This window comes from Lycium barbarum, chromosome 7 (assembly GCF_019175385.1).
Source record: "Lycium barbarum isolate Lr01 chromosome 7, ASM1917538v2, whole genome shotgun sequence".
NCBI lineage: Eukaryota > Viridiplantae > Streptophyta > Magnoliopsida > Solanales > Solanaceae > Lycium > Lycium barbarum.
Window position 1 is genome coordinate 128,640,896 of NC_083343.1, and position 25,495 is coordinate 128,666,390.

The window sequence follows — 25,495 nt, forward strand, 5'->3', positions numbered from 1 at the left end:
GTATCGTTTGTTGGGTCTAAATCTTTTGAGCTTACTACTTGAAAAAAAATACAAGAAATGAATTACCTATTAAGAAAATATAACATAATAGGTATTGATTTACAGGAGGAATTGAATAAGCAAAGGTAAAGAAATGAAAAGAAAGTGAGGAAAGGAAAAGGCCAAAAAATAATGTTGGAATGAATACGAAGAGGAGTAGGATTACAAGAGATAAACACAATAAGATGGAAAATAATAGAAAAAACGATAAGAAAAAAAAAAGGACAGTTAATCAAGAAAAATAACAAACAAACAAAAAAGATACTTCAAAAAATGGATTGAAGATAATGAGAACATGATCAAATAAATTTATTTTCTTAATTAAATTTCTAAAATCGTGAAACAAATTTTATAACTTAAAAATATTTATTAGAAATCTTAAGAAAATTATTAAGTTGGTGGATTAAAATTGTATGCCTTTGACAAGCCACATACGATTCTTGTGAGAGATGAGAGATGGGAAAGTCAAAAACTAACGACGTTCGTTTATTTGATATTAAATTTCTTGATCTAGTTTTTTTTTTCATTTGATTCAACCTTGAAAATATAACTAGAATAACAAATAACAATTGAAGAGTAGAGAAAAAAATAAAATTAATCAATGAGTGAAGATTAATCTTATTAGTTAGAAAAACTGAAAATAACTATTTAGTTATGTTTGTATACTATTTTTTAATAATCGCGCGAAGCGCGGATAAATTCACTAGTTGACATAATATATCTAATTTATTTATGTGTGATTGTAAAATGATAACAATATGGCACTTGATATGCTAAATTTTATATAAAACAACTAAAAAGCTAACAAATATGGTGTTGAATTGTTGATTATGCTAGTTTTTATACATGAATAACTCTCTTTCTAACCAGCAACCAAACGACTCCTAAGGACGTTTGTCAGATCAATATGGCGTGTTTTAAATATTTCAATTTGGTATTTTCCATATTCAATTTCTTAAAATGTTATACCAATACCGAATACCTAAAATCGGATAACTAGCACGATGCATCCAAAGCAAAAAATAATACAAACAAAAAATAATTTATAAAGGGAAAAGGGTCAAAAATATCCCTTTATTTTATTTTAATGGCTAAAGATATCATTCGTTACAACTTTGGGTCATTTATACCCCTGCCGTTATGAAAGTTAACAAATATACTCTTCAATTAACGGAAATCCCCAAATTGATTTAAATAACCAAATTTCACAAAAAATAACCCATTCTCATATTTTACCCGACCCGCCAGCCTCTAAAATAACCCAAGTGTTCCTTCTCTTTCATATTTTCTCCTTCGGCAACTTGGCTCTCAAGCCCACTGCTCCGGCAAACTCCATCTCCGGCCAACCACTTCTCCCATTCTCTTTCCCACCACCGACGGCTGCCGCCACGGTCAAATGCCTTTAAATATCACCACCACGCCATTCTCTTTACTTGAGAGATGCAGAGTTGAAGAAACCAGCTCTTCCACCATTTGTGGTCATAGTCAATAAAGTACCTCTCATGAGAAAAAGCATTTCACTCACTGGATCTCCTTCTCAAATTATGAAGATATTCTTTATGAAAAGAGCTGGTTTCAGCCGATCACGCATTGCATCCAGTAACTGTTCATCCATCTTCTCAAACATAGGAACCTGCATTTAGAAGTTTAAATAAGAACAACAGTTTCAAGAATGCAAGAAAGACATGATGATTATCTAATTTCTAACCTTCCCAAGGACTTGAGGAGAGACGTAAAGCGTCATCTCTGTTGGTCTTTGCTCAAAAGAGTGAGTGCCTAGCTAGCTCTTTGATATTCAAGTGGTTATTCGAATATCACTTCGAAGGCATTTGACAGTTGCAGCAGCCGTCGGTGGTAGGAAAGGGAATGGGAGAGGTGGTTGGTCGGAGATGGAGTCCGCCGGAGCGGGTGGCTTGAGAGTCAAGTCGCCGGACGACGAGAAAACATGAGAGAGAAGGAAGACTTAGGTTATTTTAGGAGGCGGGTGGGTCGGGACGAGTAAAATATAAAAATGGATTATTTTTGTGAAATCGGATTATATAAATTAATTTGGGAATTTTCGTTAAATGAAGGATATATTTGTTAATTTTCATAACGGTAGAGGCATAGATGACCCAAAATTATAACAAAAGGTATTTTTAGTCATTAAAACAAAATAGAGGAATATTTTTTACCCTTTTCCCATTTATAAACTCTAAAACAAGAACAAAAGATGACACCTTTGCTAGCATCACATCTGATTTCACTTCCTCTAGGCCCCGATGTACAATTTTCTTGTTTACGACCCATTACCTAAACTACTCCTCCGTCAAACATTATTTATCTTTTTTTTACATGCCCTTAAAAAAAAAACTTAGGAGGAATATTTGACTAATTTTACTCTTATTATATCTAAGTTATAATCTCTCTCCCTTAAATATTTACTTTATTTATATGTCATATTTATTAATGACAAAATTCTAATATGGGGAGAGTGGAAAAAAAAATTATACCTTGAACACGTAAAACAACAAATACTCCCTTCGTCTCATATTACTTGTCTACTTTTTTCTTTTCACGCTTTTTAAGAAATCATAAAAAAAATGTATTTTTACTATATTACCTTATCTCTCTCCAATTAATTACACTCTAATCAATATACTTTTAAAAACAATTAATATCAAGGTCAAAATAGGAAAAAACTAATTAATTCTATCTTGATTTTGTAAATGGACAAGTAGGGCTGGACATAAAATACCGAAACCCGAATTACCAAACTGAACCAAAAATTTTGGTCATTTGGTATTCAGTAATTCGGTATTTGGCACGTTATTCGGGAGTAAAATTTTAGAATTATGGTATTTGGGTTTGAATTTGGTATGAAATATTAATACCGTTCGGTATTTGATATTTACCTAATACCAAATTATCTATTGAATAAAGGTTCACCCCTTATTATAACCCATATATCTAACAGGACCATCAATAGTCAACCAAAGAATCCTTATTCCCTATGAGCTATGACCAATCGTAATGACTTTGAGTATCTGAGTAACTCAAAACAAAGTAGCAAATATAGGGGCATGTAACTTGTGCTATTGCTATGTGCACTTCTTAGATATCCATTTAGTAGCAGCACTTAGATTATCTTCTAGCCTTTTCTAATTTAATTTCCTAGATATCTTTTAGTTTTGTTAATTAGCTTTTATTGATGTCTTCTCAGTTGTTGATCTTTTATTATAACGTGTCTCCGCATAGAAAAATAGAATTGAAGGAACAACATTAAATTTATAATTCAATCGATTTAAACTTGGTAGTACCGAATACCATACCGAACTGATGTTTGATTTACTGATTACCAAATTACCGAACTTGAATTTTAGAAATACCGAACCAAATTCTGAATCCCTACCCCGAGAAAAGGCCATAAATAGTCCCTTATCTATGAGAGTAGGTCTAAAATGGTCCCTTAACTATATACTTACCGGTTTTAGTCCTTTAACTATCCAAAAACTTATCAAATTTGGTCTCCATCTATTTTTTTATACAAACAGCGTACAAACTCATAAGCCTTTGTGAGATTAATCGTTAAACCATTCCTCAGACCTATATTTCTCTCTCCCTGCTTTTTTTTTTTCCTCAACTTCATTCTTTAACCTCAACTTTTTTCCTCAAGTTCTCTCTCGCGTTTCGTAACCGACGGACTGGGTCGGTTATAAACTCATAAACTTTCGTGAGATTAATCGTTAAACCATTCCTCAGACTTATATTTCTCTCTCCCTGTTTTTTTTTTCCTCAAGTTCATTCTTTAACCTCAACTTTTTTCCTCTAGTTCTCTCTCGCGTTTCGTAACCGACGGACTGCGTCGGTTAAAACCGACCCAGTCCGTCGGTTTTGTTAAAAAAAAATTAAAAAAACTGACGGTCTCACGTAAGTTTTTTTTTTAAAAAAAAAATTAAAGAATGAAATGTAGGAACTTGGAGTCAAACCCAGGTATGTTCCTTGGCATTAAAGGGCTTTACCACTAGACCACTGATATTTTTTGTTCATATACTTACATTGATTTAATTTATACTGTTTTTTCGCTCTAAAAAACGACAGACTCCATCGGTTTATTTTAGAAAATAATATAACAAATAATTATATTTTTTCGCGTATTTTTGTGCAAAAAATAATCGACTCAGTCCGTCAGTTTTCTTAAAAAAAAAAAGATTTAAAAAAATTATTGAAAAAACCGACAGATTCCGTCGGCTTTTTCCATCGGGTTTTCCAGTGGTTTTTACCAGTTTTTTAGTAGTGTTTGAGAAGATTGGTTATAGCAATTTTGTGCCTGAGTTTGTCTTTTCGAATTTTAGAGATTCGAGAGCGACGCCAGTGCCAGAATACTCTTTTTTTTTTTAACAAGAGGAACTTGAGGAAAAAGAAGCAGGGAGAGAGAAATATAGGTCTGAGGAATGGTTTAATGATTAATCTCACGAAGGTTTATGAGTTTGTACGCTGTTTGTATAAAAAAAAAGACGGAGACCAAATTTGATAAGTTTTTGGATAATTAAAGGATTAAAACCGGTAAGTGTATAGTTAAGGGACCATTATAGACCTACTCCCATAGATAAGAGACTATTTATGACCTTTTCTCTCCCTACCCCTATGGATAAGTATTTTGAGACGAATATTTTTAGTAATGTGGATAATTAATATGGAACGGAGGGAGTAATATGAGACAATTATTTTTTATAACCGTAACAGATAATTTGAGACGGAAGGAGTCCAAAAAAGGACAAAAAAAAAAAAAAAACAAGAAAAACAAAGAACCTGTCCCAATCTCAAAAGTCCATATGAATATTTTTTTGGAAAAGTGTGTGTAAAATGCCTAGAAAGTTGGCAGTTAACAACTACTATTTGAAGTACTCAAAAGCAACTTTTTAGAGAGAGAGAGTGACAGTCAACCCAAAGGTTATATATAGAGAGAGAGAAGAAAACTGTTTAATGCTAAAGAACAAAGAAGATTCTTGAAAACTTTTGAATATTTCTCATCAATAAAAGAAAAGGGTATCAAAATATTCACTTAGAAACATTACATTTTATTTCCCATGTTTCCTTTTGCTTGTCCCATACATAAAGTTTGAATCTTTTTACCTTTTTCATAAATTGTGCATATAGATGGGAAGATCCCCACAATTCTTGGAAAAAGGTTGGAGGTTTTAGTTTTATATATAGAATTTTTTTCTTTCTCTTTCTCATTCAAGATTCCATGGTTTTTTGTGTGTCATCATCAAAAAGAATCACTTGAAAGTTCTTGGTTGTGGGGTCTCCAGCATTTTGAGGAAGTGATGCACAAAATCCAAGAGGTATGCTAAAGCTTTGATCTTTTTCTTTATATAGCTGACTTGTTAATTTAGCATATTGGTTATTCATTTGGTGTGTATAATTCTGAATTGTTAAGAGTTCTTTGAAATTGTTAATTTATCAATTTTTACATACTTATTAGTTATTACTAGTTATTATTTGGACTGGACCTTGCTTTAGTTTGTCATAGGTTGGTTTGTCTAGAGGCGGATCGAGAATTTAAATTTGATGGGATCAACTTTTACATATGCCAAATATATGCCCTTAAAGTGTTCAAAATTGAGCAGATATGCCATTCATTAATTGTTTAGCAATTGTTTAGCTCCAGAATGCCCTTCGTATACTTACTGATACTGAACGGTAAGGGCATTTGGGTGTATGGGCTCAATTTCGACTTTAAGGGCATATTTGGCCCTTCTCCGTATTTTAAATTTCGAGCTCAAAATTTGATATTTTCTAAAATTGTACTAGTGATTTTTCACATATATAACCATACTTCAGGTCGAAAATACTAGATTCAGTTGAACCCGTTGACTATATGCTACATCAGCCACTCGTCTTGTGTTGCTCTATCTTGATGATTGAACCTGTGGGCTCTTCTCTGAAAAAATTCAATCTTCATCATTATAGGTTGGATAACAGGTCAAGCTGCAACTTTGAGTTAATGAGAGTTATTGAGATGTCTGGGGTATCTGACTCAAGAACTGGTCTAATACTGATTTGGATAGTTCTCTTGTTGGCTTTTGTGATGATGGTTTGTCCTACAGAAGGATTGAATGCTGAAGGAATGTTCCTAATTGAGTTGAAGAGGAACTTAAAGGATGAGTTTAACAATCTTGGAAATTGGAATCCTAGTGATGAAACACCGTGTCAATGGAAAGGCGTAAATTGCACTTCTGATTACTATAATCCAGTTGTTCAATCACTTGATTTAAGGTCTATGAATCTTTCAGGTACTTTGAGTTCTAGCATTGGTGGTCTCGTATATTTAACAGTTCTCGACCTGTCTCATAACCGATTCACTGGCAATATTCCGAAAAAATTAGGGAATTGCTCGAAACTGCAGAGTCTCCAGCTCCACGATAACGAATTTTACGGGCAGATTCCTGATGAATTGTACAACCTTTCTTGTTTAAAGGACTTAAACTTGTTCAACAACATGATATCTGGTCCTATTTCAGAGGAGTTTGGTAAGCTCTCTTCTCTAGTTTCTTTTGTTGCATATACCAATAATCTCACTGGTCCGCTCCCTCGATCACTCGGGAAGCTAAAAAAATTGAAAACATTTCGAGTGGGGCAGAATCCGCTTTCTGGAAACTTACCCGCGGAGATTGGTGATTGCCGGAGTTTACAAGTTCTTGGTCTTGCACAAAATAATATTGGAGGAAATATACCCAAAGAGGTCGGTATGCTTAGTAGATTGAAACAACTTGTACTTTGGGAAAATCGATTTTCGGGCTATATTCCAAAGGAACTCGGAAATTGTACGAAACTCGAACTGCTTGCTTTGTACCAGAATAATCTGGTTGGAGAAATTCCTGCTGAAATAGGTAAGCTCAAATTTCTCAAGAGGTTATACTTATACCGGAATGGATTAAACGGTACAATTCCAAAGGTCATTGGGAATCTTTCTTCAGCGATAGAAATTGATTTCTCAGAGAACTATCTAATAGGAGAAATACCAACTGAGTTAAGTCAAATAAAGAGACTGAAATTGTTGTACCTTTTTCAGAACCAGCTCAAAGGTGTCATACCTCAGGAACTTACTAGTTTAAGAAAATTGGAACGCCTTGATCTGTCGATTAACTACTTATTTGGCCCTATTCCATTTGCCTTTCAGTATCTCACTGAATTGGTTCAGTTTCAGCTGTTTCAGAATTCTTTAAGTGGAAGTATTCCCCAAGGTCTCGGGATTTATAGCCGACTTTGGGTGGCTGATCTATCTAACAACTATCTCACAGGAAGAATTCCTCCATATATCTGTAGGAATTCCAATTTGATTTGGCTAAATCTTGGTTCAAATAACTTGTACGGAGACGTTCCACCTGGTGTTATTAACTGTGTCTCATTGGTACAACTTCGTCTTAATGGTAACTGGCTACAAGGGAATTTTCCTTCTGACTTGTGCAAATTGAGGAGTCTATCTGCTCTTGAATTAGGACAGAACACGTTCAATGGTGTAATACCTCGCGAGATTGGAAACTGTCAAAAGTTGCAACGACTTGATCTTTCAGGCAATTATTTCGCGTATGAGTTGCCAAAGGAGATAGGGAATCTTGAATCACTTGTGACTTTTAATGTCTCATCTAATTTGCTAACTGGTCAAGTACCACTTGAAATTCTGAAATGCAAGGCGCTACAACGACTTGATCTCAGCAGGAACAGATTTATTGGTGATATGCCTGATGAAATCGGAAAATTGGCACAGCTTGAACGTCTTTTGGTTTCGGATAATAAGTTTTCTGGAAAGATACCAGAAGCATTGGGGAGGCTTTCTCGTTTGACCGAGTTGCAGATGGGTGGAAATTCATTTTCGGGTGAAATACCATCAGAATTGGGTAATCTTACCGGTCTACAGATTGCGATGAATCTCAGTTACAACAATCTCTCTAGTACAATACCACATAAGCTTGGAGATCTTATCCTACTAGAGTATCTTTATCTCAACAATAATCATCTGACTGGTGAAATACCAATCACATTCGGAAACTTAACAAGTCTAATGGGCTGTAACTTTTCGTACAATAACCTCGCCGGACCACTGCCAAATATACCGCTGTTTCAGAATATGGGCGTCAACAGCTTTATCGGAAACAAAGGCCTTTGCGGTGGTCTTTTAAGTGAATGTAATGAATCTCCTACTTTCAGCCCTGATCCTCTAGTCAAAAGTGCTGGTGCTCCAAGAGGGAAGATCGTTACTGTTGTTGTTGCTGTTGTTGGTGGAGTTTCTCTTGTTTTGATTATGATAGTTTTATATTTGGTGAAGCGGGATCCAGTTGCATCCATAAAAGAAAGGGACGCGTCATTTCCAGCTTCGGACATATATTTCCCTCCCGAAGAGGAGTTCACTTTCCAAGACTTAGTTGAGGCGACAAACAATTTTCACGAGAGTTATATTGTTGGAAAAGGAGCTGTTGGGAAGGTTTACCAAGCAGTCATGCAGTCTGGTCAAATGGTCGCTGTTAAGAAGCTTTCATCTAACAGAGAGGGTAATAATAACATAGCAAAGAGCTTCCGTGCAGAGGTTTCAACTCTGGGAAAGATTAGGCATCGTAACATTGTGAAACTGTACGGGTTTTGCTATCATCAGGGTTGTAATCTGCTACTTTACGAGTACATGGAAAAAGGTAGCTTAGGTGAATTGCTTCATGGTGCATCGTGTAGCTTGGACTGGCCTAGACGCTTTATGATAGCGCTTGGGGCAGCTGAAGGCCTTGCTTACTTACATCATGATTGCAAGCCACAGATCATCCACCGTGATATAAAGTCCAATAATATTTTGCTTGATGACAAGTTGGAAGCTCATGTTGGTGATTTTGGTCTTGCTAAAGTTGTTGACTTGCCTCAAACTAAGTCTATGTCTGCAATTGCTGGATCATATGGCTACATAGCCCCTGGTAAATACATGAACAATGATTATGACTCGTCATAGAAAATCAGTGAATGCACACGTAAAGTTTCATGTTTTTTTTATCCTACCATGGGCTTACTAGTATTTGTTAGTTTTCCCCGCACTTCGACTAGCAAATAGTACTAGTGTTTCCTTGGCAAACGTTTTTGCTTCTTTTGTTTCTATTCCATGTCAAGAGATATTATACTCTGTCTGATAAAATAGATACTGATATATTCGAGGTGCGCTTGCAAACTCTGTCTAACTAATAAGGTACAGTTTTGATGTTCAGTTTTAATCTAAAAGATTATGTTCTTTGTCATGATATGAACAAATATTTTATTTGAATTACATGGAACTGTATATTACGAGTTTTTTGTTTGCCAATAACATTCATTTTTTCTTTCCATCGTTGTGACTAGGACCGTTTTTCTGCTTTTCCATTGCAGAATATGCATACACCATGAAGGTTACAGAAAAGAGCGATATCTATAGTTACGGAGTAGTCCTTTTGGAGTTGCTAACGGGAAGAACACCAGTACAGCCATTAGATGAAGGAGGTGATCTTGTCACTTGGGTTAGGCATTATATTCGGGACAATTCATTGACACCGGGGGTACTTGATATCCGATTGGATTTGACAGATAAAACTACTGTTAGTCACATGCTTACAGTCTTGAAAATTGCTTTAGTTTGCACTTGTATGTCTCCGGCTGACCGTCCTTCTATGCGCGAAGTCGTATTAATGTTGATAGAGTCTGATGAGCAAGAAGGTAACTTCATCTTGTCTCAAGTTTGATCTCCCTATGACAGAAACATAATAACCTGTTAAATGCTATGTTGCTCGGACTCTTCAAAAGACATTTTTGAAGAGTCCAAGCAGTATAGGCTAAATGTATTGAAAACGCTTTCTTCGATTAGCTTTCTAGTGCTAATTCTCCTTGTATTGTATTTTACAGCTAAATAATCAAGATTACCACATGTTTCTCAAGATGTAAATTGTATCTCACTTTGTAGAATGAGTTTTAGAGGTGATTAATGCTACTCTGATTAGTTCAGTCTGAAGTTTTACAATATAATTATCCTTTGTGCTCCTTCAATCTGTTGTAATTAGTTATGTTGCTTGGACCCTCCAAAAATTATGTTGCGCCCTTGTTGAATCCTCCAAAAATGCATAGCTTTTGGAGGATCTGAGACACACTCGGCGGTATTTTTGAAAAGTTTGAAAAACATAAGTAATTAGGGCCTTCCTTTTTTCCCTTTTTTGTCTCTCCAGTGTCATTTTGAACTTATAAAAGGTCTTATCTTTGAAAGCTCAGTAACACCTGAATCTTTCTAGTTTGTTAGTTTCTTTGACGGAGCCAAACCTGAAAGGGAGCTAAAACTTAGTCACAAATACTAATCCCATTTTTTTGGAGCAACGGTTAGTAGGAAGGAAGGGTATTTTTAAGCTATTTGATTAATTGAAAGGCATTTTTAGCCAAAAACGTTATGGAGGGTAAATTTGAAATAATAAAAATAGTTTAGAGGTATTTTTGGCTCTTTTCCCTTTTTTTAATGGGATAATTTCAATAATATACAATCCAGCATAAATATTACATCCACGTAGTTACATTTTTAATTTACATCCGCATAGCTAACTTTTTTGTTTGCAACAATGTTTATACGCATGATATACAACATTATACATTTACTGTAAATAATGTATAAGCCTCGTATAAACGGTTATAATAATGTGTAAAAGGGACATTTTGGGTAATATTAGAAATATGGGCCATTTCGGGTAGATATTTTCTCCGAATAAACATAGTGTTATTTTCCCATACAGGGGCTATGGGCACCCACCACTTGTTCACCACTCACTCAACCGTGCAAGTACAACGGTATGTTTTTATAAGGCATAAAAGTAGTGCAGGGTGTTAGTGGACGAGGTGTAAGTCTCAAGACGAGATATATAGACCCCACAATTTTGACATTTTATTTTAAAAGTAATGAAAAGTAAGAAAATTTAGAAGAAAACTTATACCAAATTGATTAATTATCTAGGTATAACAAATTGCCCTAACAAATTGTTCTCAAATATATTGTAAGTCACCAAATCCTTACCTATTGAACAACATATTATATAGGGAAGTATCATATTTGTTGTGATTTGAGTTAATGACACGTATTGTCGGTTTTGACCCAATAGATCTCAGAAATTTGTCTATTGATGCCATCGATCATCATGTTTAAAAACGTGTGTATCATATGAACTTGTATTATACCTTATAAAGTTATTCATTTTCCTCTCTCATCCCAATTGGGATTCGCCTAATGTGTAACATGCGTCCTCCTTCAAAAGCTTGTCGACTTAGAAACTTGTCAATTCTTCTCTTTGACCTTTCCTTATCGCCACGCCCTTTGTCATGGACGTCACGTCACGTTCAGTAGCTAAATTTGCTTGCAAAAAGAAATTCTAGCACTTTTAAAGATGAGGAATTTGGTGAACATAATATATAAGCCTTTATAATTTGAATGGAAGAAATGTTGCAAAGAAATGCATATATAAATAAAAAGCAAAATAAACATATAGGCTATATATAATAATGACACCGTTTGTCACTATAGTAATTTATTCATTTATTCACTTCTTCGAATATTGACGCCGCTTATGAAAAATTCAGTTAATTGAGGAGGAAAAGTGGAAAAGTGAAAGATGTCTCTCAAAATCAATTAATTAAAGGAAGCAAGTTGGTACTTAGATTTTACATCACCAGAAGTTCTTTACTCCTAAATTATACTTAGTTCTTAAGGCATTGGTTAATTAAGAGTATCCTTTCTCCAATTATAACTTCTTCATTTTCTTTCTTCCAATTGCAAGTTAGTTGCCTGTAACTCGACCTTTTCTTCTAAATTCATATAGGACAAGTGGCAAAATGTAATAAAGTTGTATCTTTGTGGAATATTGTAGCTGTTGACAGAAAGCATTTGCATGTTTTACTTATCACGATCACTTAAAAAATTCAAATTCCTACTTTAAGTGACGCATACGTTCATAAACTTTTCGTGTGTGGCATACTTTCAATTAGGGGTGTACATGGACCGAGTTGATTTGGATTTTTTAAAGACCAAATCAAACCAATTGCATCGGATTTGTAAATCTATAAACGAAAACAAACCAATAAAATTTGAGTTACTAATATCATTGGACTATAAAACCTATTAAACCATTCAAAAGTCTAATTCAAAGCTTGAAATAATATGTTAAAAGACAAAAAACTATGAAAAAGTTAAAGAAACATTTATAAATTACATTATAAATAAATAAATATTTCTATGTATAAAATGTGTTTGAAATTTTATAAATGTAATGTCGGGTTGGTTTGATTCGGTTTGACTTTTTTTAGTTAAAACCAAATCAAACCAATAGTGTTCAGGTTTTTCTTTTTAAAACTAAACCAAGTCAAACCAAACCACTAGTCGGGTTTTTTTCTCAGTTTGATTCGGATTATCGGTTTGGTGCGGTTTGTCGATTTGCTTTGTACACCCCTACTTTCAATTAATGGTAAATTGCACAAGTTGAAAGCTTTATGCAATGACCGATTTACGAATTAAATTTGATGAATTCAAACTTTAGAATATTTAACCCTGAATTTATGCTAGTTTTAAAATTACGAATTCAGAGGTAATAGTTGTCGAAATTTAAGTGGAATTTCACTTTTATATCTATATTCCGTATCGAGAGTATGCATCCGTCATTGGCTCTATGATGGAGAAAGGATAAATGGACAGCGTCAATTAATCAATTGATTTCCTCAATTAAACAAGCTTATCACTTAAAAAAGAAAGCATTAGGAGAACTAATCAATGGACTAAATGGGCAAGTTGCAAAATAAAAGCTTTGGGAGTTTACACCATACAGATACAAACAAAAATTGTTGTCTTTTGTCTTCTTTTTAGTTTAAGTGGAATGCATGACAACTTTATAACTTGCAACTCAATCAAAATATGATATCATATTTTAAAGATTTAAATATAATATGTTTGTAAGAAAATCTTTTTTTTTTTTTTTTGGCATTGAAGAGCAGCTTTAGCTCAATCAAAAAACTCGATCCATCGAGTCCCACAAAGATCTTATGCTAATGCTACCATAGGGAGCTAAAAAGTTTGTTTTAAAATATTTGTCACTTTAAAAAAACTAAGAAAGTATTAGTTTATTTTTTTATTCCTCTCTTACTATTGAAGACATGTCAAAACTAATTACCTACATAAAAAAAGAAATAATTATAATTAGTCAAATAACTCAGACGACTAATGTTATTAAATAGTATGCCAAAAAACTTGTACCACAGATAAAAGGACCGGAGAGAATATTGTTGTTGTTTTTATTACTTATTGGTATTCTTATTGTAAGGGAGCTTTGGACATCCGACATCGCTGCACATGAAAAATTAGTTTATATGAGATATTTTTCTAAAAAATATTGCGTATTTTACAGTAATTATGCTCATGTTGATTGAAACCTAATGCATAGTAAACATTAATAGAGGATTTGAAGTGAGGCCTTAAACACAATTTTTCTGGACTTGAACTCATTTACAAATAGATCGATATATTCCATTTTTAGTATAAATTTACCCGCATCAAATATTTATATCAAATCAATAGATGTGTGACATATGTTTGTATATAGATTTTTATCACTTAATCATGATTAATTAAATTAATTTTCACTTTATTAAATCACTCAGCTACGAAAAATTGAATTGATTAAATATAAACACCCGGTTAAGTATTTCCTTTCTTTTCTTTTGCAAATGCGTACACAATTTAGTTACTGTTAAATTTTTTAAAATGACTAGATCATCCACCACTTGAAATGGTGCCATTTTGGTATATTTTTGCCTCCCACAAGTTGCATACAACGTAAGGAAAGAGATGGTTCATTAAGAATGTTCCTTAACATGTTGTTTAATTTCTTAAATGGGCAAGCGCACTATCCTATGATTTCTAATACTAGTGGAACAAAAAAATCTCTTTCCTTCTTTTTTTTTTTTTTTCCTCTCTTTGGACTAACTTTTGAAATTTAATATAGCCGCATTCCACAAAAAGTTGCTACTAATCAACTATTTTGAAAATTATAAATTTAATTTATTTTGAAAAGTTGGATGTGATCATAATGTCCCATCTTAAGCTTAAACTTAAAAAGTTAAAGTATACATAGAAACTATTTGAAATGGAGAGCATTCAAGATGGTCGAAAAGTTTAGTTAAATATACGTTTAGTTAAATTCATATCATAGATAATATAGAAGCTCGTATTTCTTAATTATAAGCGGTTGCCAAAAGTAATTAAGATGTTTAATTACATCATGATTGAAAGGAAACGATGAGTTCCACAAGCAGTTTTATTACGTGGGATAAATTCTTGGACTGGTTGTTACAAGAATAAGATGAACTTCTGAATATGCCAAATCATCTGGAGCTTATAGTAGTGATGAAGTCGGAAATTTCTTCAAGAGTGTATATATTTGTATATCTTTGACCTACGCCGGAGTTAGCTCATCGGGTGTGGGATAATTTTGGTTCAAACATTATATTTATATTAACAAATTCATTGAACATATATAAATAATTAATTTAGAACCCAGTAACTTTAAAACATTAAAATTCCGAATCCATTAACGTCAAATACTGGCTCTGCCTCTGCCTACATTTTCAACTCGACCATTGGCTGATTGGTCATGACGTCTGCAATATAGGTATTTTTCCCCCACACAAACAAAACACCAAAAAGAAATTATGGGTGTGTTTGGACAGAAGAAAACACTTTCTGAAAAAGAAAAAAAAATCCTTCGTACCAAACGCACCCTATAAGATAAATGTTTTTCATTGAAAATGACTTCTGTCAAACTAATACATTCTTTATCACGATAAAAAGTTCTTAACGTAACCAATAGCGCTTCTCAGCATTAAGTTTAAAACATAAAGAGCATAAGGAACAAAAAGTGGATTCATTCACATATATAAATGATGATATATTAGAAAAAGATTATACACCAACGACTGAGGAAAGTAACAAAGAAACACTGAATATTTCTCAAAGTTTCCTCTTCAAAGATTTAGCTTACAACATTCTTATCGCAAAACTCTTAACTAAATAGAGTGAATTTTTTCGTTCACTGTCAATATATATAAGTTAAACTCAACTGAAAAATATAATCTCTAACCTTATTGACAAGATGAGCAAAAAAGCACTTACAAAAATACATCTCAAATCCAAGAAAAATCTTTTTGCCAATAAATTTCATCATTACTAAAATAAAAACCATCTTCTTTCACCAACCAAAAACATTGCTTTGTAGGATTGCACCTTTGAACATCTCTAATTCCATGAAAAGCTTGAAATCTCCTCCTTTTTTGGTCCAATTTCATTGTACACAAATACTGCGTGTTCTTCCAAAATTTGGTCTTCACACTCCAACTAAAATCATCGCGTTCTTGAAGGGCGCGACCCCCAATGTCACCAGAGTCATCACCGGAGGAGCACCACACAATCAATGGCAGGGATGAGTTGTTGGTGAAGCCATTGATAATGTGGACGTTGTAGGTGTTGTTGCCAAAATAGTCGCTATGATGAGGTTGTTTTAGAGAAATGAAAGTAACATAAGTAGCAAGGCCTAATATGAGGAGAAAAATGCTGTGTGCCTTCATGATTTTTGTGTTATTATTTGGTGCTATCAACTACATGTTATGTTAAAATGAATGGTTATTAGAAAATTTGAAGTTAAGTGGCTATATATATAGGCTGGCTGGCTGCATGGTTCCTTATTTAAGCTAGTGGTTTACTATGAAAATGAAAATCTACTGTTTAAGTATCTGGAATATTTAACCGTGGTTTAGTGGTCAATAAACTAGATTTTAAGAATGATGAGGTATCATATTCAAATTTTAATCAAAATAAAAATATTAGGTGACTTCTTCATATCTATTCAAATATGAGTTGATAGAGTTACCCACATCAATGTTGGTGGGAGCATTGAGGAGCGACAATATATGATATCCCGTGAAATTAGTCAGATGTGTACAAGCTGATCCAGACACCATGATTATTAAAAAAGAAAAGTATTTGAAATAGTTATATTGACAGTCTTGATTTTTTTATTAAGAAGCCCCACTAAAAAAAAAAAAATAGAACATGCGATTACCACCTTATGGTTTTTGACGGTTTCTAATTTCCTAATTTCTATTACCAACTCTTGGACCATGTCGAACTAGACCATATACTTAAGGTTTTGTCACTTTGTGGGACGGGTCATTTGCACGATTGCCTTTAGTCGGGGTAATATTTAATTTTTGCCTTTCGCTAAAAAATTTTTAGTTACGGGTTCGAACTCCTACTCAGTCAAAACTTAAAAAAAAAAAAATTGGCAAGGTAGAGTTTGGATTTGCAAGACAGACCTTCGGACAAAGTTTCAAACTTTACCTTAAGGCAGAGTTTGCCTCAAACTCTACCTAATCAGGCAGAGTTTGCCTCAAACTCTACCTAATCAGGTAGTGTTTTGCCTTATGCCCCCTTCAGGCACAAGGCAAAACTCTACCTTAAGGTAGAGGTTTGCATTAAGGTAATTTTTTTTTTTAACCTTAATCGGAATTTTGCAAAACTCTGCTTTAAGGCTTAACTTTTGTCTGAACAAACTCTACCTAATCAGGCAGTGTTTTGCCTTATGCCCCCTTCAGGCACAAGGCAAAACTCTACCTTAAGGTAGAGGTTTCCATTAAGGCAATTATTTTTTTTTAACCTTAGTCAGAATTTTGCAAAACTCTGCTTTAAGGCTTAACTTTTGTCTGAATAAGCCTAATTTTGCTACGAAACTCTGTTTTGTGATTTTTTATTTTTTTACTGAGCTGGAATTCAAACCCCAAACCTCATAATATCAGGTAAAGAGTAAAAATTAAAGATCAGCAATTTGAGGTGCACCTTTGAAGGGCAATCCGCACAAAGAAATGGTAACGGGACTTATTACTGCATTGATGGGCTGAATCAGCCATGTCAGCGGCATGGCCGGAAATAGAGTTCAACACTTTAATTTATGGGTTCACCCGAACTCGATAATTTTGATTTGAACCTTCTATATATACTAGTCACAAGAGGCCCGTGCTAATTCCGTGCCCAACTCAATATATAAAAATAATATTTTTTAATAAATAAGCATAATATGAGTCATATTTTTTTTACCGCATAATTAATTTAATGTAATTGCATGTTAACCATCTCTTATTGATAAGTTTTTAAAATTATTAAAGTTCTGAGTCATATAATTTGGATTATTATTAAAGAAAAAAATTACTTATGAGAAAGAAAGTAAAGTAGGTAAATTAACAAATCCCAAAGACACAAGTTATTGGATAAGTAAAATTAACAAATCCCAAAGACACAAGTTATTCCATATCCTATAAATTAAGATGATAAAGTATGATAATTAACAACTTGATGAAGATCGTAGATTGAAAAATATTTTAGTATTTTTATGAATTTGTGATGTGATTTTTATTTACATATAAAAAAATGTTTCATTTTGATGTTTATTAATTTTCACTCATTTTTTTATGGGCTCACAAAAGAAATAAGATTTTGGAGGTTTAAAACAAATAAAAAGAAAAAAATATGGAGAGTAACATATGACGTGAGATATAGTTAAATGTGGTAAGATCTAATAAATGTCTCAGTTGGAAAAAAAATGGATTCAAAATCTCTAAATTCTATCAAAATATATGAGGAAAAAATAATATAAAAGGTACTCCCTCTGGTATGGGGCAAACCTTTTAAGTAATTCACTTAGTGGTCGTTTGGTTTGAGGTCAAAATAGTCCCGGGATTACAATCTCGGGACTAATTTATACCATCTGTTGGTATTATTTTATACCATCTGAGTATAAGTGGGTTAAGAAGGTATAAGTTGAGTTATTCCAGCACTAATTTTTATACCACGTTTGGTACAAGGTATAAAATAATCCCGGGATAAATCTATACCTTATATCAAACGTGGTATAAAAATTAATAGTACTTCCTCCGGTCTAAAATAATTGAGAATTTACCCTCTAATAGTTGGTCCAAAATATTTGAGGTTTTAGTCTATCAAGAAGGTATTTTATTCTTTTTTTCAAATTTACGTTTGACACATTCGTAATTCAATTAACAAATTTAATGTTTGTTATAGTTTTGAAACCCCTCTTAATTAAGGGTATTTTAGTCAATACATCTCTTAATTTTTAGGAGTAAGCGAATTTCTTAGTATATGTGTCCAAATCTAAAACTTCAATTATTTTCGATCAAAGAAAGTACCTATTTAATATGATTTGTTGATTATGTAAAAACTCACATATATTAAAAGAAGAAAATTTTAGATCAGATGTAAAAATAAAAAACACGATATAATATTACCGGAGAAAGAGATCAAATAAAGGTGAAGAAGAAATCCTTAAACAGTACAATACACACAAACACAGAGGCCCACGCAGTAATATTCGAAAATCAATGCTGGCAGCAGCGAAGTCAATTGCAGCAACAGCCAGCCAGCCACGTGCAAGTCATCAAAGAGTTGAAATGATTCTCAATATTCCAATTAGGTCCCTGTCAGGACGACAAAAAGAGTCTTATATTAAGTAGTAATATCTGTTGAATAATTTACTAATAGGTATAAATAATTATTTCAAATTCTAAATCATATGAATTAGGTAGATTTTCAAAATCAAATCCATAAAGTCCAAATCCTCAACTCGCGTCAACAGCTCAAACCAAAAACCAAAAAAAAAAAAAAAAAACTATTGTAAATAGCATAAACTTTCCTCTACTATTGCTTTATCGAAAAAAAAATATATATCCCCCATTAAGAACTAAAACTAATTTGCATCACTAAAGATGCTAATTTGTACCTTATTGAAACCATTTGACTCCAAAAATTATGGGTTGTTGCTACAATTTGCCAAAACCTCCAGGGTTATGGTTTTATGCCCGTTGCTTTCATGCTTCTATTCCTGGTTATGCATTATCGACAGGCTAAAGATTTCAGATAAGAACCAAAAAAGACAAGGCAAAAAAGAATACGCCACCACAATATCCAAAATTTAGATAAATAACTAGCACAGTTTAATGTGTGCATTTTCTGATTAGACTTTTGAGTGATTGTAATGTAGGAAAAGCATTTATGTCGCAGATAAATCTAGGATTTTAAGTTTATAGGTCTAGATCACAATCCTTTTTGCTTATTGAAATTTGAATAAATTATTTATACGATTAACTGAATTATCAACATAAATGCAAGATATTAGTTAAAGTTATTAGGTTCTGTCGAACCCGTAACTTTAATTAAGGCTCAGCCAGTATTTATGTAGTAGCTGTTTCTATAGTTTGAAGGGCACATGATAAATATGGATCATCGTTATGCACTACAAAAAGTTTCCTGTTTAGCCTGATTATCGAGGATCAACTTTTTTTCATGACTACTGATTGAACATACTGAAATTCCTACAACTGTTTCATTTGGATCGTGTAACAAGCATGCTATAATCCTACAATATTTTTCAAGATTATAATAATTGGTCATGATTATGATAATTACGATTTTTTTATCTGCCAGAATTACATACTATACTAGTATCCAGTAGTCCTATTAATCCAGATTCGTGCCGCATGCAAATTACTCAACCCAAGACCATTGGTTATGGATAGAGAGGTTACATCTAATCCCACCAACCCCCTCCATGGTCATTTTATGCTATCATTGAAGGATATGCAGTAATCAAATTTAATTATGTCCTTAGTCTTTACTGCTGGGTTGTTGTAAAGATAACTTTGATTTTTTTTAACTAACATTGTCTCTACGCAATGATCGTGTAATTGTTTGTGATGTCAAACTCGAAGCTGTAATTTTTGCACATATCAATGATCAATGAGGCAGTAATTAAAAAGAAAAACTTTTGATTTTTTTAGAATGAAGTCAACAATGAAGGATTAATTTCGTCATGGATTAAATTCGATATCACATTTTTTAAAATTTATTTTACGTGTCAGTTTGATTAAATTAGTCATTTCTTCTATGACCTTATAGACATATATGGAGGAATTTCTATTATGTGAAAGTAACCATTCGTAATCATGGTGGATTTTCTATCATGTGAATGCGTTATACTCCATTCTTCAATAACTTTAGCTACAGTTAGTGCCCACCTACTAGTAATGATGTTGAACAAGTGGTGGATGGTTTTTGAAAGAGTCAAAATAGCAAAAAATCTGCACATAATCTTGTGTTATTTTGTTGGTGAAATTTTAAAATGCAGTTTTTTATCAGATGAACTTATAGGACAATAGTGGCTGTTCCAACAATATAAAGTTCGAGTGATATGGCTAGACTCTATATATATGCACGAAAAATCAATAAAGATAAAGTTAGGTATTTATTTAAAAAGTTTACTTTTTCTATGCATACATCACAATATTTAAATTCTGAATTTGATACCGTAGAACAATATATATGCTTAGTCTCGTGAGTCGTATATGATATGAATCAAGAATGAGGAGTTGTCTCCGAACACGAACTTAAAGGGCGAATTATGGATAGGTTGAATAATTACAGCCAACAGTTCAAGAATAAAGTTATTAGTAACACTAGTGTCATTTGGCCAAACTATTGTTAAAAATTAAATTTGCAGATAACTTTCAAAAAAAAATTTTGCTCTTTTGTTTTTCTGTAATATCAGTTTGACACTTTCTAAGAAATTCTAAAATATTAAAGTACAAAATGTATGTAAAAGTTAAAGGAAAATATTTTTCATAGTTTATTTATTAGCCTTTTAAAAAAATAATCAAACTAATGAAAACTTTTCTAATTTTTTGTTTTGCTGAAATTTTTTGAGATTATATTCGTCAATGATTCAAATTATGTTTTTCATATGTTAAATTAATTTTATTCATTTCTCTTAATTGAACCCCTCAAACATGTATGAGTGTGTTTTGTGGGACCACTGTCACCTTTTCTATGACATCAACACTTTTAGTGCCATGAGAAAAGTCCTTAGAGTTCTTAATAAAATTTTAGAGCTCTAATATAAATTTCTCTCAATTCATCCCCGCGGTACTACTTCGATATCATCACGCAAAAGTATGTAGTCTTGTAAGATGATTCTTGTTGACTCACACAAGATTCTGCGTGCCCATGCTATTCGTGTCAAAACAAATCTCTTGTATTTACTGACTACCCCATATAGTTATAATGTAGCTATGATTTAATTTTCCAACTCAAAATAAGGTGATTTAAGCCTAAATTCAAGAAAAACATAAATTCATTAAAACAATCTTAGAGGATAAATTCAGTTCTTCATGAACATTTTCTATTGGAAACAATTTGTCAGACAATGAAACAACATTTTTGATAGAGTGATCCAAATGGATATTTCTATTTCACATCTTCATTACTCTTTGAAAGTATATTGGTAAATGATTTATGGCTTAAATTGCTTGCATATATATGACAGCGGGACCCATCTATTCATACTTTCCCAAAACAAAGTGAATCCTTGAAAATACTTAGCAGCAACACGTCAACATGGGTACAGTTTCAGAACATTCAAACAAAATTATTGGCTACCCCTGTGAGGACGAAAACGAATGAGTGCAAAGATGAAATTATGTAGGAAAAAGCAAAGCCACGTGGAGCAGCCTAACTGCATCAAGGAACATTGTGAGGACGACAAAAGTTTTTTATTCTCCCTTATTACATATTATTACTTTACTTTACTTTACTACTATTAAGAAGCACCGGTTGGTGCTCCTTTTTCATCGTCCGTTGTGGACCCCCTCATAAAAAATAAAAAAAATTAGGCCCCATATTAAATAGGTTCATAAAAAAAAAATTATAAAAATAAATAAATTGTGGGCCCTATATATATTAAACAACAACTAATATTAAAAAAAAAAATTGAAGCCTCATATTAAACACCATCCAGTATTAAAAAAAAAAAAAGTGGAACCCACTACATCCAAACTCACGGGAAAAAAAAAGTAGACCCCATATTAACAAAATCAAGCAATATTGAAAAAAAAAAGTGAATCTCATATTTAGAAGCACCGGTTGGTGCTCCTTTTTCGTCGTCCGTTGTGGACCCCCCCATAAAAAAAAAATAAAAAAAAATTGGGCCCCATATTAAACAGGCCCATAAAAAAATTTGTAAAAAAAATGTGGGCCCTATATATATTAAACAACAACTAATATTAAACAAAAATTGTGGGTCTCATATTAAACACCATCCAGTATTAAAAAAATAAAAAAAAGTGAAACCCACCACATCCAAACTCATGGGAAAAAAAAGTAGACCCCATATTAACAAAATCAAGTAATATTGAAAAAAAAAAGTGAATCACATATTTAAAAAACAAACAATGTTAAAAAAATATGGGCCCCATATTAAACACCATGCGTATTCGTAGCAAACAATAATATAATAAAGTTTTAAATACGGAGCACAAACTACAATGTTATATTAATCGTGTTTTGAACATAGTATCCCATATTGACAAAATCAAGCAATATATAAAAAAAAGATGAATCTCATATTAAAACAATAAACAATGTCAAAAAAATTTTTGCAGACTTTGTATTCTTAGCAAACACTAATATAATAAAGTTTTAGATATGGAGCACAAATTACAATGTTATATCAATCGTGTTTTGAACATAATATATAAAAAAAAATAAAAAAATTGGGCCCCATATTAAATAGGCCCATAAAAAAAAAAATTATAAAAAAAAATTATGGGCCCCATATATATTAAACAACAACTAATATTAAAAACCCCATATTAAACACGCCCATAAAAAAAAAGTGGGCCCTATATATATTAAACAATAACTAATATTAAAAAAAAATTGTGGGCCCCATATTAAACACCATCAAGTATTAAAAAAAAAAAAGTGGAACCCACCACATCCAAACTCACGAAAAAAAAAGTGGACCCCATATTAAAAAAATCAAGCAATATTGAAAAAAAAAAGTGAATCCCATATTTAGAAGCACCGGTTGGTGCTCCTTTTTCGTCTTCCGTTGTGGACCCCCCCCCCCCCCCCCCCCAAAATAAAATAAAATTGTGCTCCATATTAAACGGGCCCATAAAAAAATTGTAAAAAAAAAATTATGGGCCCCATATTAAACACCATCCTGTATTAAAAAAAATAAAGTGGAACCCACCACATCCAAACTCACGGGAAAAAAGTGGACCCCCATATTAACAAAATCAAGCAATATTGAAAAAAAAAGTGAATCTCATATTTAAAAAACAAACAATGTTAAAAAAAAATGTGGGCCCCATATTAAACACCGTGCGTATTCGTAGCAAAGAGTAATATAATAAAGTTTTAAATACGGAGCATAAACTACAATGTTATATTAATCGTGTTTTGAACATAGTATTCCATATTGACAAAATCAAGCAATATATATATATAAAAAATGAATCCCATATTAAAAAAATAAACAATGTCAAAAACAAAAAAAGTGCAGACTTTGTATTCTTAGCAAACACTAATATAATAAAATTTTAGATATGGAGCACAAATTACAATGTTATATCAATCGTGTTTTCAATATAGTATATATAAAAAAAATATATAAAAAAATTGGGCCCCATATTAAACAGGCCCATAAAAAAACAAAATTATAAAACAAAAATTGTGGGCCCCATATATATTAAACAACAACTAATATTAAAAAAAATGTGGGCCCCATATTAAACACCATCTAGTATTAAAAAAAAAAGTGGAACCCACCGAATCCAAACTCACGGGAAAAAAAAGTGAACCCCATATTAACAAAATCAAGCAATATTAAAAAAAAGGTGAATCACATATTAAAAAAACAAACAATGTTAAAAAAAAATGTGGGCCCCATAGTAAACACCGTGCGTATTCGTAGCAAACACTAATATAATAAAGTTTTAAATACGGAGCACAAACTACAATGTTATATTAATCGTGTTTTGAACATAGTATCCCATATTGAAAAAGTCAAGTAATATATAAAAAAAAAAAAATTGAATCCCATATTAAAAAAATAAACAATGTCAAAAAAAAAAAGTGCATACTTTGTATTCTTACCAAACACTAATATAATAAAGTTTTAGATACGGAGCACAAATTACAATGTTATATCAATCGTGTTTTGAACATAGTATATATATATATATATATATATATATATATATATATATATATATATATATATATATATATATATATATATATATATATATTATATGCATAAAAATAGTGCAAATTAATAATGTCCAAAAGGGTGGGCCCCATACTAAACGACACCAAGCAATATAAAAAATAAAAATAAAAAAAGAAGAAACTATATAAAGCGTGGGTTTAGACCCATGCTTCATCGTCCGTTGTCCCTTAAAAAAAAGGGTGGGCCCATACTAAATAACACCAAGCAATAAAAAAAAGGAAGAAAAAAAAGTGGAACTCGCCACATCCAAACTCACGGGAAAAAAAAGTGGACTCCATATTAACAGAATCAAGCAATATTTTAAAAAAAATGTGAATCCCATATTAATAAAACAAACAACGTTAAAAAAACAAATGCTTAGAAAATCAAACAATTAAATCAATAATGATGGACTCATTGCTACATGCGTATCAACCCATTAGTGGGATCAAATGAAATTATTGTACAATAACACACTTAAAATACTTATATATTAAAATAAGATATAATTTAATTACTTTTTCATTTTTTCCTTACTCTAATAAATGTGAAAAGAGATTAATGTCATAAAATAAAAAATAATATTAAATGGAGATCAAATAATTGATAAGCTAATTAGTGAAATTATAATTCTAATTGACGTTTCATTAAAAACCTGTGTAAAAAACAACATGACAAGTAAAATGAGTTAAATAAAAAATATTTACTAAAAATTAAAAAATAGAAGTTCTTCATGGCCCTATATTAAACACCAACCAATATTGGTATTTTTTAATACCAATATTAAAAAATAAAAATAAAACACCAACCATTATTTAAGAAAAAAAATGAAGTAAATAAAGTGGACCCACCATCTCCAAACTCACGGGAAAAAAAAAAGGTGGACTCCATATTAACAAAATCAAGCAATATAAAAAAAAAGTGAATCCCATATTAAAAAAAATAATGTCAAAAAAAAGAGTGCAGACTTTGTATTCATAGCAAACACTAATATAATAAAATTTTAGATACGGAGCACAAACTACAATGTTATATTAATCGTGTTTTAACATAGTATGTGTATATATATATATGCATAAAAATAGTGCAAATTAATAATGTCAAAAAAAAAAAAAAAAAGTGCACCCCATATTAAAAAATCAAACAATATTCATGTAATTTCTAAAGTATCTCATTAAGTCAATAATGATGGATTCATTGCCGCGTGCGTATCAATCCATTAGTGGGAGCAAATGAAATTACTTTTCTTCAAAAGGTTAAGTAGTCAAACCATACAA

General features: G+C 32.1%; 2 protein-coding genes across 2 annotated transcripts; one reads left to right on the forward strand and one right to left on the reverse strand.

Moving 5' to 3' along the window:
• Positions 1–4,833: 4,833 nt before the first annotated feature.
• On the forward strand, positions 4,834–10,067 carry LOC132604352 (probable leucine-rich repeat receptor-like protein kinase At2g33170). The gene is made up of 3 exons (XM_060317834.1): positions 4,834–5,366; positions 5,995–8,981; positions 9,424–10,067. Exons 2-3 carry the CDS (start codon positions 6,029–6,031, stop codon positions 9,771–9,773), a joined length of 3,303 nt encoding a protein of 1,100 aa, XP_060173817.1. The 5' UTR covers positions 4,834–5,366; positions 5,995–6,028; the 3' UTR covers positions 9,774–10,067.
• A 4,912-nt stretch (positions 10,068–14,979) lies between these two features.
• Positions 14,980–15,826, reverse strand: LOC132602637 (S-protein homolog 6-like). The gene has a single exon (XM_060315443.1). The coding sequence runs from the start codon at positions 15,667–15,669 to the stop codon at positions 15,229–15,231; it is 441 nt and encodes a 146-aa protein (XP_060171426.1). The 5' UTR covers positions 15,670–15,826; the 3' UTR covers positions 14,980–15,228.
• Positions 15,827–25,495: the final 9,669 nt, after the last annotated feature.